At 47.8% G+C, this 24,176-nt stretch overlaps 1 protein-coding gene across 1 annotated transcript in view; it reads right to left on the bottom strand.

Moving 5' to 3' along the window:
- Positions 1 to 335: 335 nt before the first annotated feature.
- Positions 336 to 24,176, bottom strand: part of nvl (nuclear VCP like) — a 60,195-nt gene continuing 36,354 nt past the window's right edge. Inside the window, exons 17-24 of the mRNA XM_060848003.1 lie at positions 22,196 to 22,258; positions 20,922 to 21,041; positions 19,785 to 19,884; positions 11,117 to 11,223; positions 8,404 to 8,480; positions 5,284 to 5,372; positions 4,996 to 5,075; positions 336 to 793 (exon numbers count right to left, since the gene is read on the bottom strand). Coding sequence (XP_060703986.1) covers positions 743 to 793; positions 4,996 to 5,075; positions 5,284 to 5,372; positions 8,404 to 8,480; positions 11,117 to 11,223; positions 19,785 to 19,884; positions 20,922 to 21,041; positions 22,196 to 22,258 — 687 coding nt within the window. The 3' untranslated portion in view covers positions 336 to 742. The remainder of the gene's footprint in view (positions 794 to 4,995; positions 5,076 to 5,283; positions 5,373 to 8,403; positions 8,481 to 11,116; positions 11,224 to 19,784; positions 19,885 to 20,921; positions 21,042 to 22,195; positions 22,259 to 24,176) is intronic.

The following is a 24,176-nucleotide window of genomic DNA, read 5'->3' as shown; positions in this document are numbered from 1 at the left end:
GAAATCTGGTACAATGGCTCATACAAAGGCCTTCTCAGTGACACTGGGAAATTGTTACAGTTGCCTCGAATCTTCCTGTACAATGTGATATCTTGTGTCCAGCAGAGGAGGAGCTGGTGCTTTCCAGACATGAGGAGCTTGTCACACAGTGCCCTTTCCTGTTGCTGTAGAGTCAATGACCGTTCCCAGCTGAAGTGGTGGGGAATGTGTGGCAAGGTTAAGAGGTGACAGGTAGCTGCAGATCACCATCTCTCACATTTCATTTCAAAGATGTCAGTGTTCCAGCATTCTCAACAAACCACTTCCTTTCCAAATGTAAGACAAACAGACTGCCCTTTTTAATACACCAGCTGCTTTATTTTTTCACAAGCCTGGGTCTTAGAATAAAATACAAAGCAGCCATCAGTTAGCAAGAGGGAATATTACCAAGACAGACTGTAACCTCAGGGGAAATCCCACAAGGAGGTTCATTACCCCAGGGAAGTTTCTTGGAGGCATTATAATTTGAAACACTATCATAGCCATGTTCACATCCTCAAAGTGACTGCCCAAGACTGATCCTGGTGACAGGAAACAAGTCAGGAAAGCTAAGTACTTCTAATAATACCCATGTACTCAGGAAGTGCAGCCCATTCAGTGAGATGTGCGTGAAGTCATTCAAGTTCCTGTAAATGTTACAGCAAAATCCTGTGCAGAAAGACTCCAAACAGAAGCCGAGGGAAAGCAACAAGAACCACATCCATCACAAAGACCGGCTGAGAGACTGTCGCAGCATTTCATACATCAACTGGTCCTGGAAAGGAGATCAGATGATAATGAGACAGTGGGTGAGGAAAGGCCAGAGAAGCTGGAAAAGAATGTGACATGAAAGCAACAACAGGAGGAGGTGGAGGCAGATTGGAGACAGAGGTGGAGAGGAATTAACAAAACGAACATAAAAGTGTATTAACATCCAGCACAGATTCTCAGTTAAGACAGTCAATGATTAATAAACACACATTACTCCAAGAACTTGCTTTTCCAAAAATGACCCAGTTCCCTTTGAAAGACAGGGCAAAAGTGAGAACTGCAGATGCTGGAAACCAGAGGCTAGATTAGAGTGGTGCTGGAAAAGCACAGCAGGTCAGGCAGCATCCGAGGAGCAAGAAAATCAAGGTTTTGGGCAAAAGCCCTTCATCAGGAATGCAGCTCTACTCTGATCTAAACTCCCTTTGAAAGACACCCTGGAGCATACCTCCAGCATACTGTTACACAATGCATTCCAGATCCAAACTCCTCACTGTCTTAATGTTGAAAACTGAAGCTTTTTATCTCAAACTCAAAGACAAACTGAACAGATATCTCCTTTCATTAGAACAAGGGCAATAAGAATAGGGAGGCCACTCAGCCCATTTCATCATTCAATCAGATCCTGGTTGATTAGATTAGATTAGATTATTTACAGTGTGGAAACAGGCCCTTCAGCCCAACAAGTCCACACCGACCCACAACCCACCCATACCCCTACATTTACCCCTTACCTAACACTATGGGCAATTTAGCATGGCCAATTCACCTGACCCGCACATCTTTGGACTGTGGGAGGAAACCGGAGCACCCGGAGGAAACCCACGCAGACACGGGGAGAACGTGCAAACTCCACACAGTCAGTCGCCTGAGTCGGGAAATGAACCCGGCTCTCAGGCGCTGTGAGGCAGCAGTGCTAACCACTGTGCCACCGTGCCACCACTAATCTTCTACTTCAGATCCATTTTTCTGCAGCACTGACTCATAACCCTGGTTACTCTTAATCTATAGAAACCTATCGGTCTCAAACTTGAATGTACGTAATGGCCGAGCCTCCAAATCCTCTGGAACAGAGAATTTCAAAGATTCAGCAACTTTGGAGTGAAGCAATTCCACCACATCGTAGACTGACCTGGCCTACTCTGATCCGGAGATTCTTCCGCCTGGCTCTAGTTTTAGGAGAAAGTGAGGACTGCAGATGCTGGAGATCAGAGCTTCAACTCCCCCTCCCACTCCACCAAGGACATGCAGGTCCTTGGACTCCTCCATCGCCAGACCATAGCAACACGACAGCTGGAGGAGGAGTGCTTCATCTTCCGCTTAAGAACCCTCCAACCACAAGGGATGAACTCAGATTTCTCCAGTTTCCTCATTTCCCCTCCCCCTACCTTGTCTCAGTCCCAACCCTCGAACTCAGCACCACCTTCCTAACCTGCAATCTGCTTCCTGACCTCTCTGCACCCACCCCACTCCGGTCTATCACCCTCACCTTAACCTCCTTCCACCTATCGCATTTCCAACGCCCCTCCCCCAAGTCCCTCCTCCCTACCTTTTATCTTAGCCTGCTTGGCACACTCTCCTCATTCCTGAAGAAGGGCTTATGCCTGAAATGGCAATTCTCCTGCTCCATGGATGCTGCCTGACCTACTGCGCTTTTCCAGCAACACACTTTCAGCTCTAGTTTTAGGGGACCTGTGCACAAACACAGGTACAGCAGGTAATCAGGAACGTTCATGGAATGTTGGCCCTTACCTCAACAGGTTGGAGTATAAGAGTAAGGATGTCTTACTGTAACTGTAGAAGGTGCTGGGGAGACCACACCTGGAGCACTGAGAAGTTTTACTCCCTTATTTAAGCAAAGATACCATCTCATTGGAAGAAGCTCAGAGAAGGTTCACTCAGATAAAACAGGAGATTAATTTAACAGCAAAGGTGAAAAATGTTGGGACTCTACTCCCTGGAGTTTAGAAGAACGAGAGGTGATCTCATTGAAACATAATCAGATTCTGAGGAGTCTGACCGGGTCAATACTGAGAAGATGTTTCCCTCATGAGGGGGTCTAGGACCAGGGGGCACAGTCTCAGAATGAAGGGACACCAATTTAAGACTGAGATTAGGAGGGATTTCTTCTCTCAGAGGATTGAGAGTCTTTGCCCCCACAGTTCTCTATGACAAGGAGTTCCATAGCCTTGGGTATAATTAAGGCTGAGGCAGATAGATAGAGTCTTGATTATTAAGAGAATCAAGGCTTATGGAGAAAATGCAGAAAAGTGGATGTGAAGAACATCTGATCAGCCATGATCCTATTGCATGGCAGAGCAAGCTCAAGGGGCCAAATGGCCTACTCTGTTCCTACTTCTTATAGTCTTACAGTTGGCAGGAAGGAGGAAGAGCGAGACGAATTGAGCAGGGGTGACTGGAGGAATGGGGGTCGGAGGGGAAAACGGAGGGGGTACAGGGTATTTTGGGGGTGGGGGAATGGGTTGAGGCAACTGTGGAGTGGGATTGATTAGCTGTGCGTGCTATTGTTGGGAATACATGTCCACATTTAAAGGCAATGTGAAAGAAGCCGGAAGAAACTGAATTACTTGGACATTTTCTGGTTGGTAAAGAATCACAGAACTGCTTGGAGTGATGTTAAACAGTACATAGCTGTAACCCATTTGACAATAACTAAAGCTGTCTGCTTTGGACTTTGGAGAAACAGATGGGGTTAATTTTCAAGAACATAAATAAGAAAGAGGGTTTGTTGCTGTAATTAGTAGAGAAAATTAAATCCGGCTTTGAGAAGACAAGAGAGTGTATGTTAATGTTTGCCTAGCAACCCTCTGCAGTCTTAAAATGCTGTTTTGCAGAGCCAGAAGGCAGAGTTAGAGAAATATCCCAGAGGGTCTCTGAAATTGTCCCTGGAAATCTGGCAGAGGGTCTATATTATAGTATTTAGACCAGAGGAGGAGAAGCAAGCCAGTTAGCACACTGAGTCCACTTCACCATTCAGTGCAAGTGTGGCTGCTCTGATCATCTTCAGCTCTACTTTCTTACCTTTTCTCCATAACCTTTGATTCCCTGTACTGATCGCAAACCAGTCTATCTCAGCCCCGAGTGTAGTCAACAGCTCTACAGCCCTCTGAGGTAGAAAAATTCCACAAATTCACTACCCTCCGAGAGAAGAAATTCTTTCTAACTAAACAACCCTTTATGCTGAGATGATGCCCTCTAGTGCGAGACTCTCTCTCTTTGGGTGAAGCAACCTCTTCATATCTGTCCTGTAAAATTCTTCCAGAACTTTCCATTCCTGATTAAGGAGAATGCTGCACTGAGAGGGAACATCTTGGAGAGCTCTTCCAGCGAGGCCTTATGGAATAAGTAAAGTGCAATCTCTATGATGAGGTTATACCATAGGTCTCCCAACAGCCTGCAGGAGATTGAGGGATACACAGGCAGATCATGCAAAGATGTAAAAACAACTCCGTTGTTGTAGTAGGTGATTTTAACTTCTCCATTATTGCCCTGTATAGTTTTAGCAAAGCCTCCCTATTTTTATAATCAATTCCCTTTGAAATAAAAGGTCAGCAATCCGTTTGGCTGCCTTATCCTTTGCTGAAATAATCCATCAGCTTTTAGTGATGTCTCTCCACCTGCTGAAGCCTGACGTAGAAGACTGTGAACAATTCTCAACAACTTGGAACTCAGTTGACTGGAGTCAGAACTAGACAAAGACCATCAATCTGTATAACTCGGCCAGGTGAAAGGAAATCTCAGCCAATATGAGAAATGAACATATTTCACCCTTTGGTCCCAGACAACTGATCCATATCAGTTTTCTTCCTGTTTAAAAAAGAAATCCCACAATCTCTGCAGAGAACTTGTTTTTGTTGTGAGAGTGTATGTTTGGGATAAAGGGAATATAGTTTCAATTCGAGATGGTGATGGGGGTCTCGACTAGAGTTTGCCATTTTCTTTAAGAATAAATCTTGATCCTAATAAACAGAATCCTTTAAGTTCTTATCTGAGCATGATGGGTGTTTCTTTTATTCTGGTTAGCAGGCGAAGTGTGGGATTGGTCATTTGGTGTTTGAATCAACCAATTTGCCTGGATGGGCTTGACTGTGCAGTATTGAGATTTAATTATCATGTAATCCTGCAGTCACAGTCAGAACACTAGTGCGTACACTTGGAATACCGCTGCTTATTATTTTATGATCTCACCTTTTTACTCACGGAAGGCTTCACTTTCTCAAAGGCTGCTTCGAAATGACGTCGTGCCACCCGTATTCCTGAGTTGGGAGCTGAAAGGTTATAATAAATATAAATAGGAAGAAATGGACCGGAAACTCTGGGCAGCAGGAGCTGGGATTCAGAGACTTGGGGAGAGGTGGGAACTCTGTAAATTGGGAGGGGGGGGGGGGGGGGCTGCGACAGAGGCTCATGAACTTGGAGTGGAAGATCCAATCACTGAAGGGGAAGGCTGCAGAGACAGTGGGTTAATACTCTTACCTGGGGTTTGCTCGGAGGGCTGGCCACACAGATGCTGTCTCAGGGCATTAATGGAAGCTTCACGTACCAGTGCGGACAGGTCTGCACCCCTACAGAGAACAAAGTTGCAAATCAGCACCTTCACTCTCAGCTGTGGGGAACAGCAAACTACACAGAACAGTTCTCAAAGTGCTATGATGAGACTTGCAGGAATCAAGGAAAAGGAGAACCCTGGTGTGTCCCAGGAATGACAGTACAAACAGTACATTGTGTACGGAGCATTACACAGAAACATAGAAAACAGGAGGAAAGGCCATTCGGCCCTTCGAGCCTGCTCCACCATTCAATATGATCATCGTGGCTGATCATCCACCTCAGTACCAGGTTCCTGCTTTTCAACCCCCACACTCTTTGATCCCTTTAGCGCCAAGTGCTGTTTTCCTACTGCTGAACTAGTTTAAACTCCCTACAATATCACCAACAAATCTTCCCATACTGGTCCCATTCTGATTCAGGTGCAGACCATCCTGCTTGTAGAGATCCCATCTTCCCCAGACACGGTCCCAGAGATCCAGGAATCTAAACCCCTCCTGCACCAACTCTTAAGTCACCAATTTATCTGTCCTACTCTCCAATTTCTCTGCTCAGTAGCATGAGGCACACGGAGTAATCCAGAGATTATAACTTTGAGGACCAGCTATAGCATAGATCCATGATCACTTGATGCAAGACCTCATTCTATCTATACTGTGGCACCCTTCTGTACCGTGACGACTGACTAGTTACCCTCTCCTTTCAGGGTGCCCTGCAGCTGCTCAGTGATATCCCTGACCTAGGCTTCACAACATCCTGGAGTTACAGAAACATCTCTCTGTTCCCCATTTAACAAATCCCCTAAGAGTACTGCTCTTGCTTTCTTCTTCCCCACCTCCTGTACACTCAGACTGCTTGTGATGCCAGAAGCTTGGCTCTGTCTGCATTCCCTTGAGGAACCAGTACCCTCATCAGCTTCCAAAGGGAAAAGCAATTTGTGAACAGGACCCAGGTGTCCCCTACACCACCTGCTGGTTTCTTCTTGACCGCCTGGTGGTCACCCATTCCCTTTGTTCCTGCAGTGCCTTGCTACCCATGTAACTCTCAGCCTCATGGATGTGCTATGGTTATCTGCAGCCACCACTCAAACTCTGAATCCCAGAGCTCAGGCTTCTGCAGCTGGGAGCATGTGCTGCACATGTGGCAGTTTTGGATGGTGATAAGGTGTGTGATTTCCCAAATATGACAGGACACACAAGTTCCACTGGCTAACCTCACCTGCCATGATTTAAAATATAAAATTTATATAGTCCCTTTACCTTTTGCCCATTATCACCTTTTACTTATTCTGACTGTTAATTATCCCTAGTGCATCTCCTTTTCAGTAAATATAAATTTTTTTTTAAAGTGAATACTATTTAGGTAATTAACCTCTAAAGATAGCTCCTTACTAGTCAGTCAGTCAACTCACTGCTTTCTTATGACATCACTGATTTTTCATTTCTCCTATTTATCTTTAATCTGAACGTGTTTTACTACAGATAATCAAAATAGCAATGATGCTAACTAAATAACTTATGTTTTCCCATAATGTCACTCCTGTTTTGTGCTGGCCCTCTCTTTAGCCGGTTTAAAAAGATCTTACATATGATCCACCAAAAAAAAAGGAAAAAGCACCTCATCCCCTCTGCACCAAACTCCCAGAATTACACACTTGTTTTGGCTGTGCTCCTCTCTCCAACCACTCATTTGAAGTTTATCTTGATGAAGAATTCTATGGTATTACAGCTGTTCATCCAAAAGGGACTTCACACAACAACACTGCCAGTTTATTGCTTACAGATTTCTTTGTTCGACATGACTTTGGAGAAACAGCTAAGCAAAACTTTCAAGCAGATAAAAGATAGCTTCTACTGTCTTAATCATAGAAGAAAAAGTGAACTCTGTTGGGTGGATAGCTGCTCTGTGTTGCAGCTCGATGTCAATGATGTAAGTTTAACTCCCATATCAGTTGAGGTCAATTTGGAAGTCCAACCTCGCCCCTTGCCTGGAACACAGCGAGCCCCAGGTTAGACCATCAGCGTTCCCCTCCTCCCTCCCTCCCTCCCCCTGCTCACCCTGACAAGGCAGCCCTCTGGTCCTCACACGACAGGAATTACTTTTACAATTGTCAGCAATTCAACAACATCAACAGGAAAGAGTGAACGTTAGGTCACATTCTATCATTTGCTTCCAGACCTTTGGACACAGGAATTGGTTCATCCCTTTACAAAGAAAAACACTACCACCTCAGCACAGACTGTATTTGTGCGCACGTGTGCCTGTGGGTTTGGAATGGAAAGTTTTAATATTTCATCATTATTTAGATCATAATTACAGTTTAAGAATAAGTTTTTTTTTCTCCCTTTAAACAAATGATTTTGTTTTTATTAAAGAAGTCTGGCAGACATTTCTTGTCCAACAAGGTGAGGAATTAAACACTAACAACACTCAGTAGCAGCAGTGAATGCTATCTAAAAGATGCATGACAGAAATTCAGCTATCTGCTCAGACTGCATCACCCTAACCCGCAACCCTTACATCGAGTAGGAAAAGAGCAACCAATAATGGGAACACCACTAAGGTGAGCTCCCCTGCACTGTTGACATTGCAAGTTCCCCACCAAGCCACTCACCATCTTGACTTGGAAATATATCACTCTCTTTCACTGTCACTCTGTCAAAAACCTGGCACTCCCTCCCACATGCCACCAACACCTAATGGACTGCACCACCACCTTCGAGACTATTAGGGACTAGCATTAAATACCGGCCCAGCCAGCGAGACACACACCCACGAGTGAACTAAAATAGAGTTTGGGTTTTCTGTGATAACCGCTGCAGGCTCCCTTTATTCACAGAGTACATCAAACCTTCAGAAAGTAGTTATACATGACCTCCCTTATACAAAAACACTCCTCCCAAAGCCATGAAAATTTCAAAAACCCAGACAAGGATTGGAGAGAGGCACCACTGATTTAAATGCACAATTCTAAAGGGGCAGGGACAGAGGGACCTGGGGCTGCTTGAGAATTGATCAGTGAATTGTGGTGAAACACAATAAACTCACGAGAAGCTGTCACAGCGCTGGTCACTGGCAATCACAGACAGATCAACATCAGAGTTCAATAGAGGACGGGTCCCAAACTGGAACAGAAAACAAATCAACAATAAATACCTCAACACCCCCCACCACCATGTATACCTCCTCAACAGCACCACACCCCCTACCACCACCATGCATACCTCAATAGCACCGCACCTCCCCACTACCATGTATACCTCCTCAATATCACCACACACCCCTCACCATCACCATGTATACCTCAATAGCACTGCACACCCCCTACCACCACCATTTTTACCGCCTCAATAGCACTGCACCACCCCACCACCATGTATACCTCCTCAATATCACCACAACCCCTAACTACCATGTATACCTCCTCAACAGCACCGCATACCCACCACTACCATGTATACCTCCTCAATATCACCGCACACCCACCCACCATGTATATCTCCTCAATATCACTGACACCCACCCACCACCATGTATACTTCCTCAAGAGCACCGCACCCCCTCACTACCATGTATACCTCCTCAATATCACCGCATACCCACTCAGCATGTATACCTCCTCAACAGCACGGCACATCCCCCCCCACCACCATGTATACCTCCTCAACAGCACCGCACACCCCCCCACCACCATGTATACCTCCTCAATATCACCACCCCCCCCCAACCACCATGTATACCTCCTCAACAGCACGGCATATCCCCCCACCACCATGTATACCTCCTCAATATCACCACACACCCCCCACCACCATGGATACCTCCTCAATAGCACTACGCCCACCCCAATCCCCCAGCATGTACATCTCGCACCCACCACCAAATACTGTCAAAGAGAGCCAGATAGAGGAGAATAGGAAAGAACCCAGATTAATATGGGCCAAGGGCTGGCAAATGGGACTAGGTTAACTTCGGATACCTAGTCAGCCTGGACGAGTGGATCTAAGGGTCTGTTCCCATGCTGTACATCTCTATAACTCCAAGCACCAAATGGAGAGATGGGGACAGTAAGACAAACCAAAGGGGAAGGCAGAGAAGCAGAACAAGAGATACTTTAAAAAAGATACAGTGAGTATTAGAGAGAAAGCTATAGAGAGATAAAGATAGGGATGGTGTGGGGGGGGGACATGTGTGAGGATCAAGGGGGATGGGAGAAGTTGGGGGGGTGGGGAAGCAAACTGAGATGTGAGAGGATAACAGAAAGAGAGGAAACAATGGGAAGGGGGTGGGGAGACAACACAGTGAGACTGACAGAAGCAGGTGGCAGCTGTAACCCCATGCTCTGATGCTGCTTCACGTGATGAACTCAATCAGGAGCCAGTCCAGCTCAGTGGGATTTGTTTTTATTCACTTACAGGATGTGGGTGTCGCTGGCTGGTCAATGTTTATTGCCTATCCCTAGTTGCCCTCACGGAGGTGGTGGTGAACTGCTGCCTGGAACCACTGCAGTCCCCCTGCTGTGGGTTGACCCACAATGTCCTAAGGGAGGGGATTTCAGGAGTTTGACCCAGTGACAGTGAAGGAACAGGGATATATTTCCAAATCAGGAGGGTGAGTGGCTTGAAGGGGAACTTGCAGAGGGTGATGTTCTCAAGTATCTGCTGCCCTTGGCCTACTAGACAGAAATGGTCGTGGGTTTGTCAAGACGAGAGTCAAAACAGAACAAAGAGGCTGACTCTAAATTGCCCCCTGCAAGCCAATCAGTTGTATGACCCCGAAGGTGAATAATGACGAGGCCTAGCACAGCAGGATACATCAGGAAACGAGAACAGGATACATCAGGAAACGAGAACAGCTCCCATGTGATGGAAAAATTACACTTAATGGTAAAGTCCTAGGGAGGCCTTGGAGTGCAGGTTCACAGTCCCTAGAAAGTGGAGTTGCAAATAGATAGGATAGTGAAGGAGGCATTTGGTATGCTTTCCTTTATTGGTCAGAGTATTGAGTACAGGAGTTGGGAGGTCATGTTGCACCTGTACATGACATTGGTTAGGTCACTTTTGGAATATTGTGTGCAGTTCTGTTCTCCTTCCTATTGGAAAGATGTTATGAAATGTGAAAGGATTCAGAAAAGATTTACAAGGATGTTGCCAGGGTTGAAAGATTTGAACAAGAGGGAGAGGCTGAATACGTTGGGGCTGTTTTCCCTGGAACGTTGGAGGCTGAGGGGTGACGTTTATAACATCATAAGGGGCATGGATAGGGTAAATAGACAAGGTCTTTTCCCTGGGGTCGGGGAGTCCAGAACTAGAGGGTATAGGTTTAGGGTGAGAGGGGAAAGATATAAAAGAGACCTAAGGGGCAACTTTTTCACGCAGAGGGTGGTGCGTGTGTGGAATGAGTTGCCAGAGGGAGTGGTGGAGGCTGGTACAATTACAACATTTAAAAGGCATCTGGATGGGTGTCTGAATAGGAAGGGTTTGGAGGGATATGGTCCAAGTGCTGAGAAATGGGACTAGGTAAGGTTAGGATATCTGATCGGCATGGACGGGTTGGACTCAAATATTTGCTTCCATGCTGTACGTCTTTATGACTACGAAATAGTGGCAGGCGAGTGAGCATGTGCTGACATAGGGGCCACAACTGTGGGGGTGAGGGAGATCATACTGAGCAGCTGAATCCTGTGGACTGGGCAGAAAAAGCAATTGTGACAAACGGAAGAGGAAACGACCCTGGGAGTATCAGAATTCCCCTCTTTTACCTTTGTCAAAGTTTGCAAGATAGCAAATCGGTCTGAGGCCTTCGGTAATCCAACAAATAACGTCTTATCCAGTCGGCCAGGTCGCAGCACAGCAGGATCAATAATATCTGATCAGAAATTACAGCAAACTGTCAACATGGACTGCCAACACCAAACAGTCTGTTTCCTGCTGGATGACTCTAACTGTCACAACATAACCGCCATTAATCAGACACCCGTCACCATAACTGCTGTTAACCCAAGCCTCATTACTATAACTGCCATTACCCCAGACCAGTCATTATAAACACCATTAACCCAAGCCCCTGGAACCCCATCACCATAACCACCATTAACTTGGCATGTGTCATCACAAGTAACATGAAATCATTCCACCACCAATCAAACCTCAGACGTGACCTTCCACGACAAAGCCCTGCTGCTTAACCTTGATTAATCCTTGCCTCTTTAAGTGGAGATGAATTCTGTCCCTCAAATGTCTCTAGTAGATTTTTGGCAACAGATGTTAGACTCACCAGCTTGAAGTTCACTAGTTTATTCCTAGCACTCTTCTTGAATAGTGGTACGTTTGCTGTCTACAAGTCTGCTAGCACCCTCCCTGTGGCCAGAGAGGATTTGAAAATTAATGTCAGGACTCCTACAATCTCCTGCGTTGTTTCCCACAGCAGCCTGAGGCACATCTCAAATGGTTCTGGGGATTTACTTGTTTTAAGATAGTAAAACCACTGATACCTCCACCCTCTCATCTGTAATTTGTTCAATAATATTACAGTTCTCTTCCCTGACTTCTATACCGACTGCATCTTTATCCATTATAGAAAAGGATGCTAAATACTCATTAAAACCTCACCTGCACCTTCCAGCTGCCACCTTGAAGCCCATAAGGGACTTCTCTTTCCCTGGTTATTCTCTTGTCCCCAATATACTTTGAAATTGCCTTTGGATTATCCTCTATTTTACCCACCAGGGTTTGCTCATATTCCCCTTCACTTTGATAATTTCATTTTAAGTAATCCTCTGCCCTTTTTTCTGTCTTTAAAGTTTCTGAGGTTTTTAAGCACTCATTAGCCACCCTTTATCCTTCCTGAATTGGCAACATTTCTCGATATTTAGGGTTCAGTCACTCTTCATCTTGACAGAAACACATCAATCCGACATGTTTTGAAAGATTCCCAGTGCTCGGATGTAGATTTTCCAGCAAGGAGCTGAACCCAGTCCATTTTGGCCAGCTCCTGTTTTATTACATTCAGCTCCCCTTTATTCTCAGCTTACTCGTGTTCCTTTCCAAATTTACCTTCACCATTACCGAGTAACCTTCACCATGACCGAGTTACCTTCACCATTACCGAGTTACCTTCACCATTACCGAGTTACCTTCACCATTACTGAGTTACCTTCATTATTACCGAGTAACCTTCACCATTACCGAGTAACCTTCATTATTACCGAGTTACGGCCACAATCACCAAAGTGCTCTCCCACTGACACTCCTCTCACCTGCTTGGCTTCTTTCCCTAAAATTAAGTCCCACACAGTCTCTCTGTTGTAGGGCTTTCTATACGTTGGCTTAAAATGATCTCCTGTGTGGACTAAGAATTCTGCCCACTCTAAGTCTTGAATATTTTTTGCCTAATATTTAAAACCACTATTAGGAGATTTATAAATTCTGAGACTTGCTGATTCATCTTTGTTTCTGGATTGTTTGAGGGTCTATAGTGCACTCCCAGCAATGTGATTGACCTCTTTTTTTTATTATGAAGTTCAACCCAAATAGCCTCAACAGAGCAGCTACCATTCCTCCCAAGACAGTAAAAACAACGAGTGCAGATGCTGGAAACCAGATTCTGGATTAGAGTGGTGCTGGAAAAGCACAGCAGTCCAGGCAGCATCCGAGGAGCAGGAAAATCGACATTTCGGGCAAAAGCCCTTCACTGGGAATACAGGCAGAGAGCCTGAAGGGTGGAGAGATAAATAAGAGGAAGGTGTGGGGTTGGGGAGAAAGTAGCATAGAGTACAATAGGTGATTGGAGGTGGGGATGAAAGTGATAGGTCAGAGGGGAGGGTGGAGTGGATAGGTGGAAAAGATGATAGGCAGGTAGGACAGGTCATGGGGACAGTGCTGAGCTGGAACTTTGGAACTGGGGTGAGGTGGGGGAAGGGAAATGAGGAAACTGGTCAAGTCCACGTTGATGCCCTGGGGTTGAAGTGTTCCGAGGTGGAAAATGAGGCGTTCTTCCTCCAGATATCGGGTGGTGAGGGAGCGGCGGTGAAGGAGGCCCAGGACCTCCATATCCTCGGCTGAGTTGGTGGGGGGGGGCGAAAGAGTTGAAATGTTGGGCCACAGGACGGTGTGGTTGATTGGTGCGGGTGTCCCAGCGATGCTCCATAAAGCGATCTTCTAGGAGGCGTCCAGTCTCCCCAATGTAGAGGAGACCGCATCGGGAGCAACAGTTACAATAACTGATATTGGTGGATGTGCAGGTAAAACTTTGATGGATGTGGAAGGTTCCTTTAGGGCCTTGGATGGAGGTGAGGGAGGTGGTGTGGGCGCAGGTTTTGCAATTCCTGCGGTGACAGGGGTGGGTGCCAGGAGGGGAGGGTGGGTTATAGGGGGGCATGGACCTGACCAGGTAGTCATGGAGGGAACAGTCTTTGCGGAAGGCGGAAAGGGTGGGGAGGGAAATATATTCCTGGTGGTGGGGTCCATTTGGAGGTGGCGGAAATGTTGGCAGATGATTTGATTTATGCGAACATTGGTAGGATGGAAGGTGAGCACCAGAGGGGTACTGTCCTTGTTATGGTTGGAGGAGTGGGGTCTGAGGGTGGAGGTGCGGGATGTGGACGAGATGCGTTGGAGGGTCTCTAAAGAAGGAGGCCATCTGGTGTGTTCTGTGGTGGAACTGGTCCTCCTGGGAGCAGATACGGCGGAGGTGGAGGAATTGGGAATATGGGATGGCATTTTTGCAGGAGGTAGGGTGGGAAGAGGTGTAATCCAGGGAGCTGTGGGAGTCGGTGGGTTTGTAAAAAATGTTGGTGTCAAGTCGGTCATCATTAATGAAGATAGAGAGGTCCAGGAAGGGGAGGGAGGTGTCAGAGATGGTCCAGGTAAATTTAAGGTCAGGGTGGAATGTGTTGGTGAAGTTGATGAATTGCTCAACCTCCTTGCGGGAGCACGAGGTGGCTCCAATGCAGTCATCAATGTAGTGGAGGAAGAGGTGGGGAGTGGTGCCAGTGTAATTATAGAAGATGGACTATTCGAAGTAGCCAACAAAGAGACAGGCATAGCTGAGGACCATACGGGTGCCCATGGCTACCCCTTTGGTCTGGAGGAAGTGGGAGGATTCAAAGGAGAAATTGTTAAGGGTGAGGACCAGTTCAGCCAAATGAATGAATGTGGGTGGAAGGGTACTGTTGGGGACATCAGGAGAGGAAGAAACGGAGGGCGTGGAGGCCCTGGTCATGGCGGATGGAGATGTAGAGGAATTGGATGTCCATGGTGAAGATGAGGCATTGGGAGCCAGGGAAACAGAAGTCTTGGAGGAGGTGGAGGGCGTGGGTGGTGTCTCGAACATATGCGGGGAGTTCCTGGACTAGGGGTATAGGACAGTGTCGAGGTAGGTAAAGATGAGTTCAGTGGGGCAGGAGCATGCTGAGTCAATGGGTCGGCCAGGGTGATCAGGCTTGTGGATCTTGAGAAGGAGGTAGAACCGGGCAGTGCGGGGTTCCCGGACTATGAGGTTGGAAACTATGGGTGGGAGATCTCCTGAGGTGATGATGCCCCATCCCCACCCTACTCTCATTTATCTCTCCACCCTTCAGGCACTCTGCCTGTATTCCTGATGAAGGGCCTTTGCCCAAACCGTCAATTTCCTGCTCCTCGGATGCTGCCTGAACTGCTGTGCTTTTCCAGCACCACTCTACTCCTGAGACAATAATTAACTCCTCGATGAATACTACGACACTATCCCTTGTACACCCCCTCCCTGTCTCGCCTGTTGATCTTATACACCAGAATATTGAGCTGCCAGTTCTGTTCCCACTTCACCCATGCTTCTGCAATAACAATAGCATATCCCCATCAAAACCACTCCAAACCTGTCTGCCTTAATAACAAGGCTCTCTGAATTAAAATAAATGACACCTTGCGCTGCCATGCTCCCTTGACTGTTTGGTCCTGCATTACAGACATGCTTGTTTTTATCTTCTGTATTTGTCTATGCATTATTCCCTAATGGATGCAAGGATGTAATTATCTTGGAGACAATTCAGAGGAGACTCACTAGATTAACATCAGAGATGAAAGGCTTGTCTGAGCAGAGACGGTGTAATTTAGGAACTCTCCAGAGTTTTGCAGCATGAAAGGAGATCTAATTGGGGGATACAAGATGCTAACAGAGTCTTACAATGGAGATGGAGACAGGATATTTCCTCTTGTGAGCGAACTTGAATAAGTGGTCACAACTTTAAAGTAAAGGGGGGGGTCAGATTTCAATCAGAGATAAGGAGAGATTACGTCTCTCAAAGGAGCGTGACTCTGTGGAATTCACTCCCCCAGAGTGCCATGTATACCAGGACAGTGAATCAATTTCAGGAGATTAGCACAGATTTAATTAGTAACCGGTTTAAAGGGTTGTGGAGAGCAGGCAGGAAAGTGGAGTCGAGGCTGAGACAAGATCAGCCACTATAGTATCAAATAAAAGAGCAGACTGAAGGGGCTGAAAGGGGAGAAAGTGAAGACTGCAGATGCTGGAGATCAGAGTCGAGAGTGTGGTGCTGAAAAAGCACAGGTCAGGAGCAGGAGAATCGACGGTTCGGGCAAGAACACTTAATCAGGAGTGAGGCTTGTGAACCGATGGGGTGGAGAAATAAATGGGGTGGGGGAAGTAGCTGAGAATGCGATAGGTTGACAGAGTTGAAGGTAATGGTGATAGGTCAGAGAGGAAAGTGGAGCAGATGGATAAATAAGACAGGTCATGAGGGCAGTGCCGAGTTGGAAGATTGGATCTGGGATAAGGTGGGGGTGTGGGTGGAGAGGGAAATGTGGAAACTGGTGAAATTCACATTGATGCCGCATGGTTGGAGGGTCCCAAGGTGGAAGATGAGGCGTTCTTCCTCCAGGCATCGGTGGTTAGGGCATGGCAATGGAAGAGGCCCAGCACCTGTGTGTCCTTGGCAGAGTGGGAGGGGGAGTTGAAATGTTCAGCCACGGGGCAGTGGGGTTGATTGGTGCGGGTGTCCCGGAGATGTTCTCTGAAGCAGTCTGCAAGTAGGCATTCTGTTTCCCTAATGTCGAGGAGACCGTATCGGGAGCAACAGATACTGTAAATGACATATGTGGAAGGCTCCTTTGGGGCCTTGGAAGAAGGTAAGGGAAGAGGTGTGGGCACAGGTTTTGCAAATTCCTGCGGTTGCACGGAAAGGTGCCAGGAGGGGACAGTGGGTTGGTGAGGGGGCATGGACCCAACAAGAGAGTTGCGGAGGGAATGGTAATTACGGAAAACGGATAGGGGAGGGGAGGAAAATATCCCTCTGGTGGTGGGGTCCGTTTGTAGGTGGTGGAAATTGCAGAAGATGATGCAATAAAAATGGCGGTTGGGGTAGAAGGCGAGGACCAGGGGGGTTCTGTCCTTGTTGCAGTTGGAAGGGTGAAGTTTAAGGGCGGAGGTGCAGGAAGTGGATGAGACGCTGGAAGACATCATTGACCACAAGGGAGGGGAAAGTACGGCATTTGAATGAGGCTGCCATCTGGTGTGTTCTGTGGTGGAATTAGTCCTCCTGGGAGCCAATGCGGTGGAGTCAGAGGATTTGGGAATAAGAGGTAGAGCTTTTACAGGAGGCAGGGTGGGAGGTGGTGCAGTTCAGGTAGCTGTGGGAGCTGGTGGGTTTGTTGAAGATGTCAGTGTTGCGTTGGTCACCACTGATGGAGATGGAGAGGTCCAGGAAGGGGAGGGAGGTGTCTGAGGTCCAGGTGAATTTAAGTTTGGGGTGAAATGTGTTGATGAAGCTGAAGAACTGCTCAACCTCCTCGCGGGAGCACGAGGTGGCGCTGATACAGTCATCAACATGAAAAGGTGAGGAATGGTGTCAGAGTAACTGTGGAAAGTGGACTGTTCCACGTAACCAACACAGACAGGCATAGCTGGGGCTCATGCAGGTGCCCATGGCTACCTCTTTGGTCTGAAGGAAGTGGGAGTATTCAAAGACATTATTGAGGGCGAGGACCAGTTTAGCCAAACAAATGAGTGTGTCAGTGGAGGGGTACTGGTGGGGACGTCGGGAGAGGAAGAAAAGGAGGACCTGGGAAGCCCTGGTCATGGTCATGGTGGATAGAGATCTTTAGGGACTGAATGTCTGTGGTGAAGATGAGGCTTTGGGGGCCAGGGAAATGAAAGTCTTGGAGGAGGTGGAGGGCATGGATGGCGTCCCGAATGTATGTGATGAGTCCCTGGACTGGGAGGGGATAGGACAGTATCAAACTATGTGGAGAGGAACTCGGTGGAGCAGGAGCAGGCCGAGACGATGGGTCGGCCGAGGTGGTCAGGCTTGTGAATCTTGGGTAGGAGATATAACTGGACGGTGTGGGGGAACCCGAACTAGGAGGTTGGAAGCTGTGGGTGGGAGATCCCCCAAGGTGATGAGGTTATGTACGATCTGGAAGATGCTGGATTGGTGAGGTTATGGTCAAGGGGGCAGTAGAGGAGTTGTCTTTGAGTTGGCACCTGGCTTCAGCAGTGTAGAGGTCAGTGCGCCAAACTACTACTGTGCCCCTCCCCCCCACTTTGTCTGCTGGTTTGATGGTGAGTTTGGTGTTGGAGCCAAGGGAGTGGAGGGCTACACGTTGTGAGGGTAAGAGGTTGGAGTGCGGGAGGGGGTTGGACAGTTGAGACGGTCGATGTCCTGGCAGCAGTTGGAAATAAAGAGATAGAGGTTGAGTAACAGAGCAGCATGGAACATCTAGTTGGATGGGGTGTGTTGGAGGTGGGAAAAGGGGTCGTCAGAAGATGGGTGGGAGTTTTGGTGGAAAAAGACTGGAGACGGAGGAAGAAGTGTTCGATGTCACAACATGTTTAATTCGTTGATCCGGGAGCGGAGGGTAATGAAGGTAAGGCCTTTGCTGAGGACTGATCATTCGTGCTCAGTAAGGGGGAGGTCTGCAGGCTTAGTGAAAACTCGACAGGGCTGGGAGCTAGGACCTGGTCTACAGCTGGAGCTGGGAGTGGGGTTGGAGACTGTAACTGGAGTGGGCGTGGTAGTACAGAGACCAAGAGTGATGTCATTTATGGAAGTGACACTCACCCCGGCCTCAGGGGGTCAGAGGTGGTGACTGTGGGATCTACGGGGCGGACGTGGCACAACACGTGCCATAGGGTGATTCTGTCAGCAGTGTTCAGGTGGATGGCGTCAGTGGGGGCAGAAGTGGTTGCGGAGGCAGCAACACCCGGGGCAGAAGTGGCGGAACATGGGACGTAGGTGATGTCAGTCGGGGCAGAAGTGACTTCGGCAGCGGCAACATCTGGGGCGGAAGTGATGTTCTGGTTAGGCCTTGCGTTAGCAGTGGATCGTGCAGCGGTCGCGGTAGATGTTGTCATGGCCTCAGCAGCAGTTGTCTGGCGATCGTGGAGGTGGAATGGTCAGCTGTGGCTGCGCACTGTCGAGCGGCAGGGACGGAAGTGACGTCATCGTTCGCCACCACGGTGATGGCTGGAGGAATCCCGAATATCGAGGTAGGTACATGAACGTTTGCTGTACTTCCAATTTTAGATGGCAGATATAGTGTAGAAAAGTGTTTGTTAAGTGTGTGAATTCTGCTGAGGATGTAAAACAGCAGAGGCCCTTTGCAGTTCTGGAAGAGTGTGGCCCTCAGCTGAAGTAGGACTGACTGTAGTGGCGGCACATGGCTGTGAGTGTGGAGCAGGGGATCCGGAAGGAGAACACTTTCTGGAGGCCTTGAATTTGAAGTAGTCAAGGGGCTGATTGCCCCACTCTTAGTTCTCATGTTCTTCTTTTCTACTGTGCCTCCACTCTCTACCACAACCCCCTGCCAAATGAGTTTAAACTAATCAAACTAAATTCAATATTTAACTAAATTCAGCCAGATTCCCCAAACTTTCATTCGAGCCTGGCTGGTGATGCCCTTGCGATTGAATGACCTTCAACACTAACCTGAGGGAGGGCTTCCACACACTGTCTCCCAACACAACCACACACCACCCTCAGGGAGAGCTTCCACACATCGTCTCCCAACCCAGCCACACACCACCCTGAGGGGGAGCTTCCACACACCATCTCCCAACACGATCACCCCACAGTCTCACACCACCCTGAGTGGGAGCTTCCACACATCATCTCCCAACACAACCACACACCACCCTGAGGGAGGGCTTCCACACACCGTCTCCCAACACAACCACACACCACCCTGAGGGAGGGCTTCCACACTCCGTACCCCAACACAACCACCCCCTCCCGCCCAGTCCCACACCACCCTGGGGGAGACCTTCCACACACCCTCTCCCAACACAAACACAACCACCTGAGGGAGGGCTTCCACACACCGTCTCCCAACACGATCACCCCAAAGTCACACTCCACCCTGAGGGGGAGTTTCTGCAAACACAACCACCACACAGCTGCACTCCAACCCACTCTGTCTCAGCCTGACATTTACCTGGTCTGTTTGTGGCTGCCATGATAAAAACCTGCTTCCGAGTCTCCAGGCCATCCATCTCGGTCAGCAACTGGTTCACCACACGCACACTGGCACCTGACTGGGGAAGGGGAGCCGAGCGAGAAGGGAGGGAGAGGGGTAGGTGTGTGAAAGTGCAAGAGTGAGAAAGGAGGACAGTGAACAAGGAGAAAGAGAAAGGAGAGAGAAAGAGAAGACAAGGAAGGAACAAGTTAGTTGGGCGGGGGGGAACATGTGGGAACAAAATATTGAGGATTGTGAGAAACACAAGAAATAAAAACCACACCAAACCAAATAAGGTTAATACTAGGTCTACAGGATACAAACAGCAAACAAACAACCCAGTAATTGCTGATACTAAACCACAAAATCATTGGCATTGGATAATAAACAACCAGCCAGGTTCACTGGCCTTGCCTTGCCTTGTGATAACGTAGGACATTCCACATTGACCCTGAGCTTGCCATGGCGACGTTCTGTTCCAATCCCACAAGCAGCATCGAGTGATCGAGTTAAAACTCACCTTATGCTCTCATTCCCAAGGACAGAGTCTAATGATAGAGTTAAATCTCACCTCGTGCTCCTATTCCCAAGGAAGAGTCACTGTTAGAGTTACAGCAAGCACTGTTTTAACTGGTACCCTCGATAAACTGGCAAAAACGGTGTACAAGGCGACCTCTGTATCAACGGGTCCTGGTTCCTTGGTTTCAGTTTCCTGTGGCCTAAATATATTACAGGGGATTTTCCAGAACCAGGGACTGGGGGCTGCCATGAAGGTAAATTTCCCATTTAAATGGATGGGGTCACTTTTACATGGATTACGTGGATCTCTTGATCAACCTGAATATTCCTGCTCCAATAGGTGCCAGTTAATAAAACGCTTGCTGTCTAACGGACTTCTTACACTCTCCCCTCAGGGATAAGAGCAACAATGGAGTTCAAACTCATGTGATCTGACCCTCAAAGACATAAGATCATAAGATACAGGAACAGAATTAGGCCATTCAGCCCATCCAGTGTGCTTGGCTATTTGACTGTGGCTGATATATTTCTCAACTCCACTTTCCTGGCATCTCCTCATACCCTGGATAGAGTCTAAAAGATGGAGTGAAAACTCACCTCATGTTCTGATCTCCGAGGGCAGAGTGAGTCCAATTCATCAAAAAAAATGACACAAGGTGCTGAATTCCTAGCTCGCTGGAACACTTGCCGTACTGCCCGTTCACTCTCACCAACGTACTGCAGTTAAACAAACATCAGGACACAGTAACACTGTTAGAAAAAACAGACATTACCTTGGTAATACTCTGGGTCTCAGGGCCCCATTACTTCCTATAACACAGAGACAACGATGGGAAAATGAAGACTATGGGTCCCACCTCACATTTACCACTGGTAGCTCAGTCCCAAAATACATCCTGATTCATGGTGCTCTTACACTTGAATCAAGGGTTCATTTCTTCATCCTTCAGCACAGAGCACAGGATGACAGTGAACTGTAGGACTGAGAAAGCCTGACAGTCCAAGGTGGGTCACAGGAAGATGGGACCTGATGAATGTGCCGTATGGGACTGAGGGAGCCAGGGCCCGTCAGCAAGGGAGAGGATGTGTTCCAATCAAGGACACCTTGCACTGTGGGGACATGGTCAGGATATTCTGCAAAGTCACTAGCGCAGCTGTATGCTGTTATGAAGGTGGAGTTAATACTGTAACTTCAAGAGAGAGTGAAAGCTGGCAAGGATTGACTGAAAACACAGTATGCTGAACAATTTAAAAATGTAACATTTGGCTGTGAAATAAATAGCTGGAGTTGCATTGCCATGGTACTCAACAAATTCAAATTCGGCCAGTTTAAATTATGCCCCAAGATACTAAAATCCAATCGAATTTGAATTTTAATGTTTTCATGACATCAAACCAAAGAGACATAAAAATCTGGTATTTTGAATATTTGGGGAGAACAGCGGAGACTGGCAAAAAACAGCCAACCCACCAAACGACTGTGAACTGAATAGCTCTCTGAAAGATATCTGTACGGAAGAAATTTGTGCAGATGACCAAAGACAACCCAAGAAAATCTACAAAGGAGAATTAACACAGCTGGCTGGTTTTGAAAAGTGATTTTCTTTCTGCAAAACAATTTTAAAAAAAAAATCAGACCACTATTGTGGAGTGGGAGATAAAAGATAGGTTTAAGAAGAAGGAGTTGTAAATAGATGTTGTGTAATGTTCTCATTTGGACTTAAATAATAAAATTTGGGGTCAAGAGTATAGTACTGAAAAAGCACAGCAGGTCAGGCAGCATCCGAGGAACATCGGGTGAGCTTTTCCATATGTCTGGTTTAAATTAGCAAAGGAGTTTACTCTGTGTTGCAACAATCCTCTTGACTCACCATGTTTAACAGCTCAGGTCCTTTCACAGAGATGAAATTCAGTCCAGATTCATTCGCAACAGCCTAGAGACAGAAGTAAATTATTGATCAACCTCAAATTAAAGTACATTTTTAATCACAATCAAACTTACTGCTCAATGAGATTGCCCAGTGTCACTGTTCCCTAAAAAGTGACTACAGTCTTCTGACTCCACACACATCAGCTACTGACTACAGCCTCCCACCAATGGCAGCACTCACTGCCTAATGAGTGCAGTCTCCCACTACTGACAGCACACACACCACCTACTGACTACAGCCTCCCACCACTGACAGCACACACACCACCAACTACAATCTGCCACCACTGAAAGCACACACACTGCCCAGTGACTACAGTCTCCTGACAGTGACCCCCACACACCACCTAGTGACTACACTCTTGCACTACAGACCACACAAACCACCGAGTCACTACAATCTCCCACCACTGACAGCACACACACTGCCCAGTGACTAGCCTCCCACCACTGACAGCACACACCTTCCCCCCTCCAGTGGCTACAGTCTCCCAATCACAGCGTGCACACATACCATCCAGTGACTACAGTCTCCCACCACTGACCCCATACACACACCACCCCGTGATTGGTCTCGCACCACAGCGCACACACCACCCAGTGACTACAGTATCCCACCAGTGACCCCACACACACCACCAGTGACTAGTCTCCCAGTGACAGCACCCATACTACCCAGTGACTACAGTCTCCCACCAATGACAGCACCCATATCACCCAGTGACTACAGTCTCCCACCACTGACAACACACACTACCCAGTGACTAGCCTCCCACCAATGACAGCACACACATCGCCCAATGAGTAGTCTCCCACCACTGATAGCATGCAAACCACCCAGTGACTACAGTCTCCCAGTGACAGCACCCATACCACCCAGTGACTACAGTCTCCCACCACTGACAGCATGCACACCACCTAGTGACTACAGCTTCCCACTACTGACAGCACACACACCTAGTGACTAATCTCCCACCACTGACAACGCACACACCAGTGACTACATTCTCCCAATGACAGCACACACACACTATCTAGTGACTACAGGCTCCCACCACTGACAGCATACACACCACCAGTGACTAGTCTCCCAGTGACAGCACCCATACCACCCAGTGACTACAGTCTCCCACCACTAACCCCACACACGCCATCTAGTGACTACAGTCTCCCAATGATAGCACACACACCACCCAGTGACTAGTCCCCCATCACTGACAGCACACACAACACCCAGTGACTACAGCCTCCCACCAGTTACCCCACACACGCCATCTAGAGACCACCAGTAACTAGTCTCCCAGTGACAGCACCCATATCACCCAGTGACTACAGTCTCCCACCACTGACAACACACACACTACCCAGTGACTAGCCTCCCACCAATGACAGTACATACATCGCCCAATGGGTAGTCTCCCACCACTGATAGCATGCAAACCACCCAGTGACTACAGTCTCCCACCACTGACAGCACGCACACCACCAGTGACTACAGTCTCCCTTCACTGAGAGCATGCACACCACCTAGTGACTACAGTTTCCCACTACTGACAGCACACACAACACCTAGTGACTAATCTCCCACCACTGACAGCGCACACACCTAGTGACTTTGGTCTCCCACCAGACCACACACACACCACCCCAGTAACTACAGTCTCCCACCACTGACCTCACACACACTACCCAGTGACTACAGCTTCCTAACACTGACCCCACACACACCACCCAGTGACTACAGTCTCTCACCACTGACAGCACACACACTACCCAGTGACTAGTCTCACACCGACTGCACACACCAGCAGTGACTACAGTCTTGCACCACTGACAGCACGTCCACCTAGTGACTACAGTCTCGCACCACTGACAGCACGCACACCACCTAGTGACTAATCTCCTGCCAGTGACAGCACATA

Source organism: Hemiscyllium ocellatum, chromosome 3 (genome assembly GCF_020745735.1).
Source record: "Hemiscyllium ocellatum isolate sHemOce1 chromosome 3, sHemOce1.pat.X.cur, whole genome shotgun sequence".
In the NCBI taxonomy this organism is placed as follows: domain Eukaryota; kingdom Metazoa; phylum Chordata; class Chondrichthyes; order Orectolobiformes; family Hemiscylliidae; genus Hemiscyllium; species Hemiscyllium ocellatum.
Note: the sequence above shows the minus strand (reverse complement) of the source record. Positions and strands in the feature narration are given on the sequence as shown.